Source organism: Erythrolamprus reginae, chromosome Z, assembly GCF_031021105.1.
Source record: "Erythrolamprus reginae isolate rEryReg1 chromosome Z, rEryReg1.hap1, whole genome shotgun sequence".
Classification (NCBI taxonomy): domain Eukaryota; kingdom Metazoa; phylum Chordata; class Lepidosauria; order Squamata; family Dipsadidae; genus Erythrolamprus; species Erythrolamprus reginae.
Genome location: NC_091963.1, coordinates 46,361,563 through 46,376,126, shown reverse-complemented (window position 1 = coordinate 46,376,126; position 14,564 = coordinate 46,361,563). Strand labels below are relative to the sequence as shown.

Here is a 14,564-nt window from a genome sequence, read left to right as displayed (position 1 = left end):
GTTTAGATTAACATTAGTGGTGGTAGTAGTAGCAGCAATATTAGTTCTGCTACTACTAGGAAGCCTCTGTGGACACTTATGGACAATAAATTTTCCCAGTTGTTGGTTCTGTTTCTCTTTTTTCTTTTTATAATAGGAGATGATTCAAGCAAAAATTACAGGCTGTAGATTTTACTGTTGTAAGGACGAAGTACTTCTGAGGTCTCTCTTAACCCTTTATCTTCTGTACTCTGGCAAAACAGATCTACAACCTGCACGTCTAATGGTTTTTTTTTCTGGGGAGGGGTAAAATATCGATGTAGATGAGAATGGTAACGTCCTCCATAAATTTCTATAATTTTTGGAAAGTAAATCAGGACTGCAGAACAAAATGTGTGGCATTAAACATTTGCCAAAGCATTGCCATTTTCCTGTGGTCTAGTTATTTCTTTGTTTTAAAAACATGGTTCTGGTTGTAACTGTAACTCTAACCAGAGCAAATTAGATGCTTCTGCAATTCCGGTAGGTAAGAATATCTCAATAGGTGGAGTAAGTCGGGGTGGGCGGAATGAAGGATCTAAACAAAACATCCCCTTGCCCCGAAAAATCTGCCCCGAAAAGTAGATCAGCAACTTAGTGAAAACTTAACATCAGGACGGTGAATCTCCTGCTGAAAAAAATGCTCTATATGCAATGTGCTGAAAAGGGGGGAGGGGGAGGGGGTACTGGCATACTTTTTTGTAGGGGGAGAAATACCTGTTCTTAAGCACCCCCGTTCGTGCCTCTCTTGACCCACAGAGTCTTGAGTGGAAGGGGCAGCCGCGCGCCAGTGCCGTCCGCGTGCAGGAATTCCAGCCCCAGCGCGATTAGGACATTATTGAATTATCTGCACTTTATTCCTCCGATGTTTATCATCTGCTTTGCATATCACGTGGGGAATGCCTAGCCAATGGGAGTCGGCCTGGCACGACACTGGCGCGTCAGCCCTGGTCAAGTCTGAAAGATTGAATATCTCTTTTTTCAGTCTTCGGGGCTTTTAAAAAAGAGCCACGGGTCTCAATGCGGATCGGGCTATGACAGCCTCCGTGCTCCTCCATCCCCGCTGGATCGAGCCGGTCATGTTTCTCTACGACAACAGCCTGGAGGAGATCAACAAGAACATGGAAGCGGGATTCCACGCGGCAGCCGCAGCTGCAGGCACCAACTTCGTGGCGGCTAACCAGTGCAGGAATCTGATGGCTCACCCAGCCTCGCTGGCCGGTCCGGGCAGCGCCGCCGCCGCCGCTGCATATCCGTCGAGCGAAGTCCCCAGCACCACCGGGATGGCAGAAACCGGGGCAGCTGTCAAGCAATGCAGTCCTTGCTCGGCCGCCGTGCAGGGCTCCTCAGGCCCCGCCGCCCTGCCCTACAGCTACTTCAGCGGCGGCTATTTCCCCTGCAGCGTCAACCACCACCACCACCACAACCCCTCGCTCAAATCCTGCGCCCAGCCCGCCGCCTCCTCCTTCGCCGACAAGTACATGGAGACGTCGGCGGCGGCCTCCAGCGAAGACTTCCCTTCGCGCGCCAAGGAGTTCGCCTTTTACCAGGGCTACGCCGCTGGACCTTACCAACCCATGCCGGCGGGCTACTTGGATATGCCGGTGGTGCCCACGATCGGCGGCCGGGGCGAGCCTAGGCACGATTCCATGCTTCCCGTGGAAGGCTACCAGCCCTGGGCCATCCCTAACGGCTGGAACGGGCAGGTCTATTGCGCAAAGGAGCAGAACCAGCCGCCCCACCTGTGGAAATCCGCTCTGCCGGGTAAAGCACCTGCGCGGCCCTTCCCTTACCGCGGAGTACGCGCGCAGCACCCGAAGTAGCTCCGCTGCCCAAATGTCAAAAGGGTGGCTGCTGCTTCAGTGTCTCCTCGCTCCCTGTCCCAGAATTGCGTGTCGTTTTGAGCCCCTTCTACGCTTTCTGCCCTGTCAGAAAAGGCCGGGAGAAGGCTGACGCTTCCGCGCCCTTGGCCATCCTTCTGGGTCTGGGGCCTTCCTCAAGTTGTCTGGGCCTTGAGTTGTAAATCTGGGGGAACTTCCCACGTTCCCATTTCCCTACCCTGGTGCTCCGGGTTTCTTTCCCGGACAGACCAGGATTTCTTCTCTCGGTCATAGATGCCAAGAGGTCTGAACCAGAGGGTTCAATGGAAAATTAGGCATCTTGGTCGTGCAAATAACTCCGATTTCCCATTTTCACTCAATTTCCAGCAAGTAGGGCAGGTGGTGTTATTTTTTTTTTAATGTCTTGGGCCCATGTCTGTCAGGCTAATCATAAAAATAAGCACAGCAGCAGTCCTCTTAAATAAACTCCCCATTTCTTATTAAATCCTCACTCTCAAAAAAATAATACGATTATTTCAATTACTTCACATAGTTGTAGGTTCTGCCTTATGCACATGAGTGCTCTATCAGCCATCTTAGATTAGAGTTTCCATTACTTTTGTCTAATCCTGTGCTTTATTTTCCTTTCCATCTTAACCACCTTCTCATGAACGATCTGCACAATTAGATTTATTTATATAATTTAAGCAATTTATATAGCTACCCATCTCACAACAGTGAGTTGTGCTGTCATCAGAATGTTGGTCTCCACTCTTGCTCCTCTGGCTACCTCTTTAAAAAGTTATTCCAGCCTCTCTCTTTTATTCAATCATCAAAACGTAGCTATCAGTTTTAGTAGCTCCTCTGCTAGATTATGTGGGTAAGCACCTCCTCAAATCCCATTGCATTTTGCAGCTGTTCTGAAGTTAGATGTCAGTTGTCTTCCGTGTGAGAACAGATGCAAGGATATTGTTTTGTGTTGTTGTTGTTGTTGTTTCGATATGTGCCTAAGAGAGAATAGGCAAGGAGCAAAGAGACAGTTGAGAACATAAAGTTAGCTGGAAAATACTTTTTGATTCACAAGGTCTCAGTTACCTTGTAAATTATAGTAACTGCATATAATTTTCCTAGAACCTGTTTTATGTTAAAAGCCAAGAAGTTTACAAACAATATTACTAGTTCTAGAGAAGAAATTTCTTACCTGGAGAACTTGTGCAAATGTTGATTGAGCTTTATTTATTTAAATGTTGATTGAGCTTTATTTAACCCAGTCAACTTGCAAAAGGATGATCTGTTGAGCCATAGAACTCTCTAGTTCTAGAGAAGAAATTCCATTCCTTACCTGGAGAACTTGTGCAAATGTTGATTGAGCTTTATTTAACCCAGTCAACTTGCAAAAGGATGATCTGTTGAGCCATAGAACTGATATATATATATATATATAAAATGTGTTTAAGAATTGTGAATAATAATAGCACCTGCTTTCCTGTTTTTGGTTTTCTGTTCTAGATGTGGTTTCACATCCTTCCGATGCCAACTCCTACAGGCGTGGAAGGAAGAAAAGAGTGCCTTATACAAAAGTTCAGTTAAAAGAACTGGAGAGGGAATATGCTACAAATAAATTCATTACCAAGGACAAGAGAAGAAGGATATCAGCCGCTACAAATCTCTCAGAGAGGCAGGTCACAATTTGGTTCCAAAATAGAAGGGTGAAAGAAAAAAAAGTCATCAACAAATTGAAGACAAGCAGTTAATGGATTTAATGGAAATATAGCTGCCTTGGGGGCTCAAAATTCAATTTTCTCCCCCTGGCCCAGTTTAAAATATTAATGAAAAATACAAAATAATGAACTTTTTTTTTCTTTTTAAGCCCTTTTTGTCTTTCGATAGAGGGCTTTTGAGCAAGTATGGTTATTAGGCGGCTTGTAAGACGTTCTCCTGATAAATCCAAAAGAGCCCCCCTCCCCACTTCAGGGACTGACTTATAAAGTCCAGATGGATCAGAAATATTGCAGCTCAATTTTTAAAAGATAAACATTGTCGAAAACAGTGTAAGTATTATTTGTGACTATTTTAGGATGCTTTTGGATTATAATCAGGAAGATTTGTTTTTAAGAAATATGCACACACAAACACACAATTATTCCATTGCTTATATTACTATCCTAAAACACATCAAATAGTAAATTTGGTATACGAAAGTATGTACAATTACTGTACATTTAAGCAATATATTCCATGTTTTTTTTTTCTTTTAAAGGAAGGTACTGAGTAAAGATTTTGGAAGACAGCAGTGAAACAAATGTTATGTAGGATTAAAGCAGCATAAACTGTTAGACCTTTTTTAAAAAAGCTGTTAGCATATTTTTCAGTAGCTCATTTCTTCTCTAGTTTTGTAAAGAGACTTATATATTTTAAGTTCAGTAACACTATCAAGTGATATTAATTGCATTAATTAAATATCAAATACTATACACTGTGCTTTTAAAATATGTTACAAAGATAAAAACTGGCAGCACAGCCTTATATGAAAAAAATCATTTTCTAGCAAACAAATATCTCCAAGAAGCCCAGAGTGAAAATTATAATGTGTTTCCCAGAAATGTTCTGATTTCCACATCTATATTTTGATTTATAAGTAAATAGTTTTTTATCTTTGTTTTACAGTTATGAGGCTGCTTTAGAAATATGAATTCATTTTACATCATCTTCTCCCAATAGATCAATTATTTCAGCCAGCACATTCTATGCTTTTCCCTGCTCACTAGATGATACAGTACTATCCTGTAAATAATAATAATTAAAAAAAATCACTGTGAAAATGTATTTCTGCACCCCTATTTTTTATATTTTTACCAAAAAATTAAAATCTAAAATCTATAGATAGATACTAGCATTATGCTTGTTAATAAAATGGTCACTATAATAAAAGACTGAATTAAATCCTTATTTATTTCTTCCATTGCTATATAAATCTTGTGAAAAATGGGACTTCTTAAATCTAATACTTTAAAAAAAAAGAACATTACCTAATCAGGGTGCATTAAACTGTTAGGTATTTTGAAATGGTGGTTGAGGTGGGGGAAGAAATATAAAAACGTGAGCTGAAAACCAACCTCTTCCATAATGAAAAATAGTTAAGACTGAACATGTAAGAACTGGTCATATTTAAAGTGTATTAGTCAAACGGGTTTAATGTTGGAGTGGTTGCAGCATAGATTTTGGTAGTGGTGAAATGAAATGACTAGAGATACTTCAAACCTTGACATTGATTTGGAGGGGGGGCAGACAATTTGCGACCTTGACTTCTGACAGCTCCTGACTAGTCTTCTTCTGGATTAGTAGATCAAGGGCGCCACCTCGTGTCCCTACTTCAAGTTTGTTGGCATTAGAAGTTATATATAGAAGTCCTATTTTAAAAAATCAAGCAAGGCAGACCATCCCACAGGGTTTTTTTTGGTCAGGCTGTTGTCAGTTGAGTTGATTAGGATGATAGCTTGCTGCAGTCTGGTCTGCAGCACATTGCCCTCTCTGTTACCCTGGAACCAGGGAATATCTGGTAGGGTGAAGTGGACCCTGAAAATGTTTCTGCAACCACTCCAACTTTAAAGGAACAGAATTAGGAAAGTGTATGCTAGCAGGAAAATATCACAAGCTACTTCAAGTAATGATTTGCTTAGATGAGCTTGCAGCTATACCAAGACAGCTGTCTCTCTCTAGACATATGTATTGTATCCTTAGGATGCTTCCATAATTTCATTCACCTCTAGGGTGTCACAAAATCATTAATCACAGCCATCTTCAAAGCAGAATCAAAATTGTTCAGTATGCTAAGTGAAGTAATTTGAGAAAGGGAGGGAGAAGTATAGGAACTTATTAAATATCTACATATATCATAGAGAGTTTCTTGTTTATAACAGCTTATGGCACAAGAAAAATACAGTACTAGAATCTTTCTTTGGTTAGCACTTCCTTTTTCCTATCTGGTAAGTAAACAGGGTTCTTTCTTGTTGTAAAAAACAAACTTGGGAGAAACATGAAACTGCTCATCCAGTTTCCAGAAAATCCATGAAAATACAGAGATAACTAAATGAATCTGGCAACTTTCTTTTGAAAACATAAAATTCAAAGATTTTATTATTGTGTTGACAAAATACCTAGCAATTCAGTATTCTGTTTCCTTTCATCTTAAAAAAAAAAGATTATTTCACCTGCCTATGACATTTTACCAAAACGGAAATAATCCAAATAATATTCCCTGCCCACATATCCAAATTTTGAAATATTCAGTTGTCAAATTAGAATGGAACTAAGTATTTGGATAGTTCTGATTATGTTGTTTTATTTATTAAAAGCTTTCCATTATTTTCCTTTATGGTACAGTATATGATAAAATTTTCTGTTGCCCTTTAAAAAAAAATCAAAAATCAAGCAGGAATGTTTTCTCTGAATTTTCTCTGTATTTTTAAAATACTAAGTGGTGCTTCAAAATTCTAAAATATAACGCTAGGAATCAGCAAAAGTAAAAAAAAAAAACATTTTATCTATGAATGTAAAATGTAAAAACAGAACATAAGTTATTGTTAAGAAAAGAATGGGGTTTGGGGGGGTAGGGTAGGGTGGGGTTGAAGGCCTTTGAAGATGGCTGGGATTTAAAATTACAATTCCTGAGAATAAGAAATGTTTCAAGAGCATTTCATAGCCAGAATCTTCTTCCAGCAATTGAGTGGGAAAAAATCTTCATAGTGATTATCCCCCATCTGGTTCTTTATTGAAGTGCATGTGTGTTCCTAATTTTTCCAATACATTCAAAATCCAACTTCCTAGACCAGTGAAAACAAGTATTTGGACTTGTTGAAAATCTGGTACTTTTGTTGCCTTACCTACTATATCTACAACTATGTTCTGCAATTGACCTTGCCTTCAGTCATTTTCTACTTGCATATAAGACAAACAAATGTCTCTTCGCAATGTCCTCCTTCCAGTATGTTGCCTAGATTCCTTCCTTTCATCCAATCACCAGTTGTACTTCTAAACTCCATCATTGATAAAATAGCATTTTCTGCCTCATGCTGAAGGTATGATAAATCTGTTATTGTTTCATACCTATTAACTTGGATAGAAGCCATTTGTTTGGCTGTGTCTGGAAATAGAAGCAGGGTAATGGATTGGCACTGGGGACAGCAAATGCCCTACTAGAATTATTTCCTACTAAAGGAAAGGATGGGTGGGAAATATTTCAGCTCAAGAATGGGTGAAGGTTTTATGCAGAGGACAAAGTGAATCCCGGTTGTTCCTTGAATTATTCCTAATCACTGATGCAGAACCAGGTCTTCCCATTTGAGGCATAAAGTGCGAATTGTTCTCTCTGTATCCAGAACTAGGCCTAAGTGGTGCTACTCGGTGCTATTGCTCCTATTTGTAGCCTCCAGTTCTGAGATTTAAAAATTGTTTTCTGAAGATAGATTTTGCTTCCGAGCTTCCGGTTAAAAGTCTGCTAGACAATTACCCATTTACATGTTTGTGCACACTGTTGTTTGTGTGCAATGTGATGTGCCAATAATCTTAACTTTGGGTTATAAGGGAATCCTACGAGTCCTGGGGGTGGGATCACAGTGACTTTGCCCAGTGACTTGGAAAGTTGGCAGTTTGGGACTCAAATACCAAGTGATGGGATCAGCTCCCATTCTCAGTTCCTGACAGCCTGGCAGTTTGAAAACATGCAAATGCAAGTAGATAAATTGGTATCGGTGGGAAAACAACAGAGTTTCATTTGTTTTATTTTTATTTATTTATTTTGTCCAATGCACAACGATACACAATGAAGGTTATAGAGGTTATACTCAAGTAAAATATATTAGAGAAAGAATAGAAGTGAAAATTTAGGAATAGAATATATCAATTAGAGAATAGAAGGATATTATGAGAGTAGTATAAGAAGAATAGAATAGAAGAATAATAGATATGAGATATAGGAGAGACAATAGGACAGGGGAAGGGAGGCATGCTAGTGCACTTAAGCACACCCCTTAAGTTTCAGGCACCTCGGTATATAGTCATGCCATCCACAAGACCACGGAAGCATCTTTGGACAATGCTGGCTCTCTCAGCTAGGAAATGGAGGTGAGCATCACCCGCTAGAGTTGGACATGATTGTACAAGGAAAAACTTTACCTTTTTAATGTGTCCCAGGCAAATGCATTATGAAACTCTTTGTTATACAGACTGCCCATCTTCCTTCTTCAGCAACTCTGGGGCCAGTGTACAAATAAATATGCACTATGACTATATGCCACGCAACAGTATATACATGCTAAAGGTTATGCATCTTCCTGTGGAACGCCTCTTCCAACATAGCAGGGCAAGCGCTACATGTAAACAGAGAGAAGACCCCACTGCTTTCTAGCACCGAAGATGTTTCCTAGTTGCATAAGGAAATATCTGCAAATAAGCCACCAGAGCACCAAGGACTCCTCAGCTCAGCCTCTGGGCTACAGGTATTTTCTTCTACTATACACTACAAGTAATCTTCAACTTACAACCATTCATTCAGTGACTATTCAAAGTTACAATGGTGGTGCAAAAAGTGATTTGTGATCATTTTTTTACATTTACAACCATTGCAACATCTCCATGCTCACGTGAACAAAATTCAGCTGCCTGGCAATTAGCTTGTATTTGTCACTGATTTTATTATTGCAGCTAGCAATATATTATAGGAAATTTATATTTTATAAATATTTATAAAATATTTATAAATATTTATATAAATATAAATGGACCGTCCAGACCATTTGTAGGGCAAGTGGATGCCAGCAAAGTGGGCGCGGTGCTGCTACAGGCGAACAAGGAGGGGATTTATATTTATAATTAAAAAATTATATTTTATTATAATAAATTATCAGCAGTCTTCAGAAGTTACTCTCAAATTTCAGAATTTGATGGAATTTCTTCTTTTCCTTCTACTATTACCTTGAACATTCCTCATATTTTGTTCCTACAGTTCATACTCTATTCTTACATGGCAAATTGCTATAAATGGGCACTCTTTGATTGAATGGGTGGTCTCCAAATTTTACACACAGAGAGGAGGAAGAGAGGAACAGAGACAGAGAGAGCAGAGAGAGAGCAGAGAGAGAGGAGAGAGACGGGGAGAGAGAGGAAACGAGAGAGGGGGGAGAGGGAAGGGGGGAGAGAGAGAATGAGTGAGAAAGAAGGAGGGAGGGAAGGGAGAGAGAGCAGAGAGAGAGGAGAGAGACGGGGAGAGAGAGGAAACGAGAGCAGAAAGAGAGGAGAGAGAGGGGGGAGAGGGAAGGGGGGGAGAGAGAGAATGAGTGAGAAAGAAGGAGGGAGGGAAAGGAGAGAGAGAAGGGAGAAAGAGAGAGAAGGAGAGAGAGAGAGGGAGAAGGAGAGAGGGAGAGAGAATGAGAATACTGTATCTTGGAACATACCTGTATACTTTTTGTAGCTTCTCTTTGATACAAATTTTATTAAACAAAAAAGCTAACACAAACTAATAAACAGCAAAAGAAGCAAAACAAAAAGTCCAGAAAGAAAAAATGAAAAAAATTGAAAAAAGAAGCTTTGATTTCTTCTATAACAAATATATTTACAACTTTAACTCTTAATTTATTGTGATAAAACTCACTTTTCCACTATTATCTAGCTTTCTTATTTAAACAAACTCATGAAAACTACAGCTCATGAGTGCATATTTCTCTGTTTAATTAAAACATTTCTAAGGGATTTCCAGTCAACCAATTATTCAGTTCTATGGTTTCTTGTTGATTAAAATAGCTTGTGGAGCATCCAATTTCTGGGGGGAAATATATGGAAAGTTCCAGGATATCATTCATGAAAACTTCACAATAAGAAAATTCTGAAGCATTGAATTAATGGCCCTTTCCTGACCATACTCTGAAATTTAAGCTGCAGAAGAAGAAAGCCCTTTTACACAAATCCAGTATCTATGTAAATAATCTAGTTAGATTGCTTTTGTTTCTCAGCATATCTCCTTTAAGTAATTTCAAAAAGAGTACAAAGTACAAAGTGATTTTTGTTCAGCCTCAGAAATATAAACAGTTCTGTTGTTATATGTTCAACGGACAGACTCTACTGCCTCTATGCCCGCGACTCCCAATCTTAGCAAATTTAATAAATCTGGATTTCAATGCCCAGAATTCAACTGTGAGTTGAAATCCAGAAGTCTTAAATTTACTAAGGCTGAGAAACACTGTTCTACACCAGCGTTTGTCTTTTCAACTTGTTGCCCTTTAGTCTGCTAACTGGAAATTGTAGAACTTTTAATTTAATAAAAATTTAAAAATTTGAAGAGCCCCAGATTGGAAAAAGTTACATTAATATTTGGGGATTCTAAACCAGCTGTGCTCACAGCTAACCACATTCTGTTCAAAGGACTTACTATAGAGAATGCAAATCAGAGATCAACTTAACTACAACCTCTAAACAAGTAACCAAAATAACATCAAGGTTTAGCAGAAAAGGTTATTTGCAAAACCAAGTTAGATTGCTTCTTTTAAAAAAAAATACATATATTTATTATGTTTCGATAACTACTTTATTTTGAACTATTAAAGAAAAAATCATTGATTTTTCTATATAAGGCATATGTCTAATCTTCTTCTGTAGAGAGAGATACAAAATTCCTAATGGTTAATATTTTAATTTATTTGTTAAATGCTGACATTTATATTTCTGAATATAACCTGCCCTTGTATTTTTTTATTTGTTTTCTTCTCACTTGGATTAAAAAATCTGCTTTAACAGATATGTATAACACTAATAAAATTTGTGCACTAGCACAGATATTTGTTTATTTATTTGTTTGTTTGGTTATTTATTTACTTATTTACTTATTTACTTATTTACTTATTTACTTATTTACTTATTTACTTATTTACTTATTTACTTATTTACTTATTTACTTATTTACTTATTTACTTATTTACTTATTTACTTATTTACTTATTTACTTATTTACTTATTTACTTATTTACTTATTCATTTATTCATTTATTCATTTATTCATTTATTCATTTATTCATTTATTTATTTATTTATTTATTATTTGGATTTGTATGCCGCCCCTCTTACTTATTTACTTATTTACTTATTTACTTATTTACTTATTTACTTATTTACTTATTTACTTATTTACTTATTTACTTATTTACTTATTTACTTATTTACTTATTTACTTATTTACTTATTTACTTATTTACTTATTTACTTATTTACTTATTTACTTATTTACTTATTTACTTATTTACTTATTTACTTATTACTTATTTACTTATTTACTTATTTACTTATTTACTTATTTACTTATTTACTTATTTACTTATTTACTTACTTACTTACTTACTTACTTACTTACTTATTCTACTTTTCTGCCGCCCAATCCCGAAGGACTCAGGCTGGATACACATCTTGATCTCGTGGGACATTCGAGTGGTACATTTTCCAAATAAGGTGCTATAATTTTGAATTCTCCTGTAAGTGGTTAAACTGATCCAGAGTAATCTCCAGATTTAAGATTTTTCCACTCCTTATTCTAAATAGATTTAAGATCGATTTCTAAATAAATGAGTCTTAGCCTAATTCCTATCCTTTGTTTCTTCTTTTTGCTACTTATCCCGAAGGAAAAATTCGTAGCTATAGAAAATGATCTACTTTTTCCTTTATTAGAAAATAAAATACATGCCGAATAAATCATTCCATTATAAGGGGTTCGTGTAGCAAGAAAGTGTTTAATAGCTGGAAGGAAAATTGCTTCAACAGGTTGGGTAATTCTCAACTTCTACAGATCCTTGAAAATTATGGGCCTCCCATTTACATTTCGAATCTGGCATTAATATCTAATCCCTTCCCTTCTTAAAAGTATCACTTTAGAAACCTTTGAAAAAAGTTTTTTCAAAAACTAAAAACACACAATTTGCTTAAAAATAACGCTTAAACAATCTCTGCATTTTAACTCACGGAAATTGTATTTTAAATTTGAATGTATTTGTTTATTTTTATACTGAAAGAAAATAATGCTCGGCAAGCGTTTGTTTTTTTAAAAAAAGAAATGTAACTGAGCTGTTTTACAATGTCTTTAAATATACTTTTAGCTCTCCATTTGAGCGTGATGCTTTATTGAACAAGAGCTTGCTATAGATAGATTAGAGGGGTGAGGGAGGGAGAGGGGCTATATAAAAGAGAGGGACTATAGGTAAATTTCTGAGCCCCCAATATTTATTTTATATTATATTTATTTTATTAATTGGACTTACATGCCGCCCCTCTCCGTGGACTCGGGGCGGGTCCAAATTAAACTTTGGAGATATATCTAATTTTTCTTGGGGGAAAAAATGTCATTAGTGACCTAGGGCTCTGAATGAATTTCACTCTAGAGCAGTGTTTTTCAACCAGTGTGCCGTGAAGCTCAGAGAAAGAAACAAAGGGAGAGAGAAAGCAAGAGAGAAAGAAAGCAAGAGAGAGAGAGAACGAAAGCAAGAGAGAGAAAGAGCGAGCGAGCGAGCGAGAGAACAAGAGAGAAAGAGAGAGAGAAAGAGAACAAGAAAAAGAAAGCAAGAGAGAAAGAGAACAAGAAAAAGAAAGCAAGAGAGAGAAAGAGAGAGAAAGAAAGAAAGAGAGAAAGGGAAAGAGGGAGGGAAGGAGAGAGAGAGAAAGACATAGAGGGAGGGAGGGAGGGAGAGAGAAAGAGAGCAAAAAAGAGAGGAAGGAAGGAAGGAAGAGAAAGAAAGAGGGATGGAGAGATAGAGAAAGAAAGAGGAAGGGAGAGAAAGAGGGAGGGACAGAGAAATAGAGCGAAAGGGAGGAAGAGAGAGAGAGAATTTTTTTGTCCAAACTTTTTTTAGCCGCCCCCCCCCCCCCCCCCCCCGCTCAATGTGCCCCAGGGTTTCGTAAATGTAAAAAATGTGCCTCAGCTCAAAAAAGGTTGAAAATCACTGCTCTAGAGGAATATAGTCGTGGGAACAACCTGCCAGGAACTTGAGACCTTAGAAACATCTAAGGACAGCAGAAATCCAGCCATTCACTCTGCACTGTTGAAAACGTCCCCAAAGAGCTTCGGGTGGAGGAAAACGTCCACTCTCTCTCCAAAAAGCCCATTCTATACTCCCATCCTGATCTGGATCTATATTTTCCCCACTTTCGGCTCCGTTCTTTTCGAGGGGTGGGGTGCGGTGGGAATTAAGACGCCTGGTGAACCCAGTGAGAACGAAGGCTTCTAACTCCATTCTAGATCCATATTTCCTTTTTATTCTCCTTTTTTTCTTGGAAGCAATCCTTTCCAGACAGTTCATCCGAGTCTTGAGTTTTGCAGGCTCTGGAGTGGGAGGAAAGAACATTTTTTCAGGCGCTAGTGAAGTAGACCAAATACTGTATGGCGCTAAGGATAACTCAGGGCCGCTGCCTTCCTTTCCTCTGGTTTCCGACGAGAAGTCCCCGAAGAGAGCATCCTTCTCCTCCCTCCCTCCCTCCCCTCCGCCCTCTCCCTCCCCTCCGCCCTCTCCCTCCCCCCTCTCCCTCCCCATCTCTTCCTGCAGCGTGGAAAAAAAAGAGAGAAGAGGAGCCCCGTTCGACGCAACTAAAGGTCAAGTCCTACGACGCGCGATCCACGGTCATTACTGTACGCTGACCCCTGGTGATTAGGGGAAGCAATGCCTGAGGGTCTCGCCAGGGAAAGAGCGGCGGGTGCTTTCGAGACCGAAACCGAGACCGGGAAGAAAGGGGAGGGGAACAGAAACAGGAGATTCGTGGGATTACACAACCATTGAATCTGATTTCCCGGACTCCGTTCTGCTTAATCATCTCCGCCGCCGGCTGTTTGAGCAGCAGGAGTGGGAAAGAAGCCGCGGTTGCAGAACGTTTGGCCTCAAGTTCGCGGCGAGCTGAAAAGTGAACCGGAGAGCCGCGAGCTTCCTGACCGTCGGCGGAACCGGTCTCGGCATGTCCCCTCTTGCGGAACCGACTTCGGTTCTTGAAATGCGGTGGGAGGCTCTCTCTCTTTCCCCCCCCGGCTGTTCCGCGCCGCGACACTGGATCCTGGCGACTGGGGTAAGGAAACGCGCGTGAACCTCCCGCCGCTGAGTGTGAGTAAATGTTGCATGGCTAAGACGATTCAGATGTGCCGTGTCAGCTTCGGCAAAATAACCGATCCCAGGCCGCAGGGGTGCCGTTTAAACTGTCTTTAATGTCGTTTTCTGCGCTTCGCTTCTTACCCTAATGTGCGGTTGTTTTCTCACAGCCTTGCCTCCTCCTCCTGTAAGACGTAAACAAGTTGGTAAAGCGTCTCGAAAATATGTTAGGGCGGTTTGAAGCAGGTCCTGCAGATGGCGATGATGATGGTGGCGGTGGTGTGATGGTGATGATGAAGCATTCCTCTCCCACAAAAATCTGCTCCAAACGCCCTACTTCCAATGTGCAGGGGAGGGAGACCCCAGACACCCACCCATTTTGCAAGGAATAGCCTTATAAGAAGGGATTGGGAAGAGCCAAGTTAATTATTTTTCCAGGGTTGGCTTACAAACAAAAATGCATTTAGAAGATGGAAGGGGGAGTGTCACAGCAGGCAGAAATTAATGATGCATGCAATATTTTCCACTTGGCCTTGGAACAGCACTTTACTTCATCCCGTTATAGGCCAACCTTTTTTTTTCCTGTGGACTGGTGCGAAAGGAAGTTTTTCCATAAAAATAA

The 14,564-nt window shown here is 39.4% G+C and overlaps 1 protein-coding gene across 1 annotated transcript; it reads left to right on the top strand.

The window, feature by feature from the left end:
• The first annotated feature begins 1,052 nt into the window (after positions 1–1,052).
• HOXA13 (homeobox A13) lies at positions 1,053–3,592 on the top strand. Its single transcript, XM_070766981.1, has 2 exons — positions 1,053–1,782; positions 3,348–3,592. The coding sequence occupies exons 1-2, from the start codon at positions 1,053–1,055 to the stop codon at positions 3,590–3,592; spliced, it is 975 nt and encodes a 324-aa protein (XP_070623082.1).
• Positions 3,593–14,564: the final 10,972 nt, after the last annotated feature.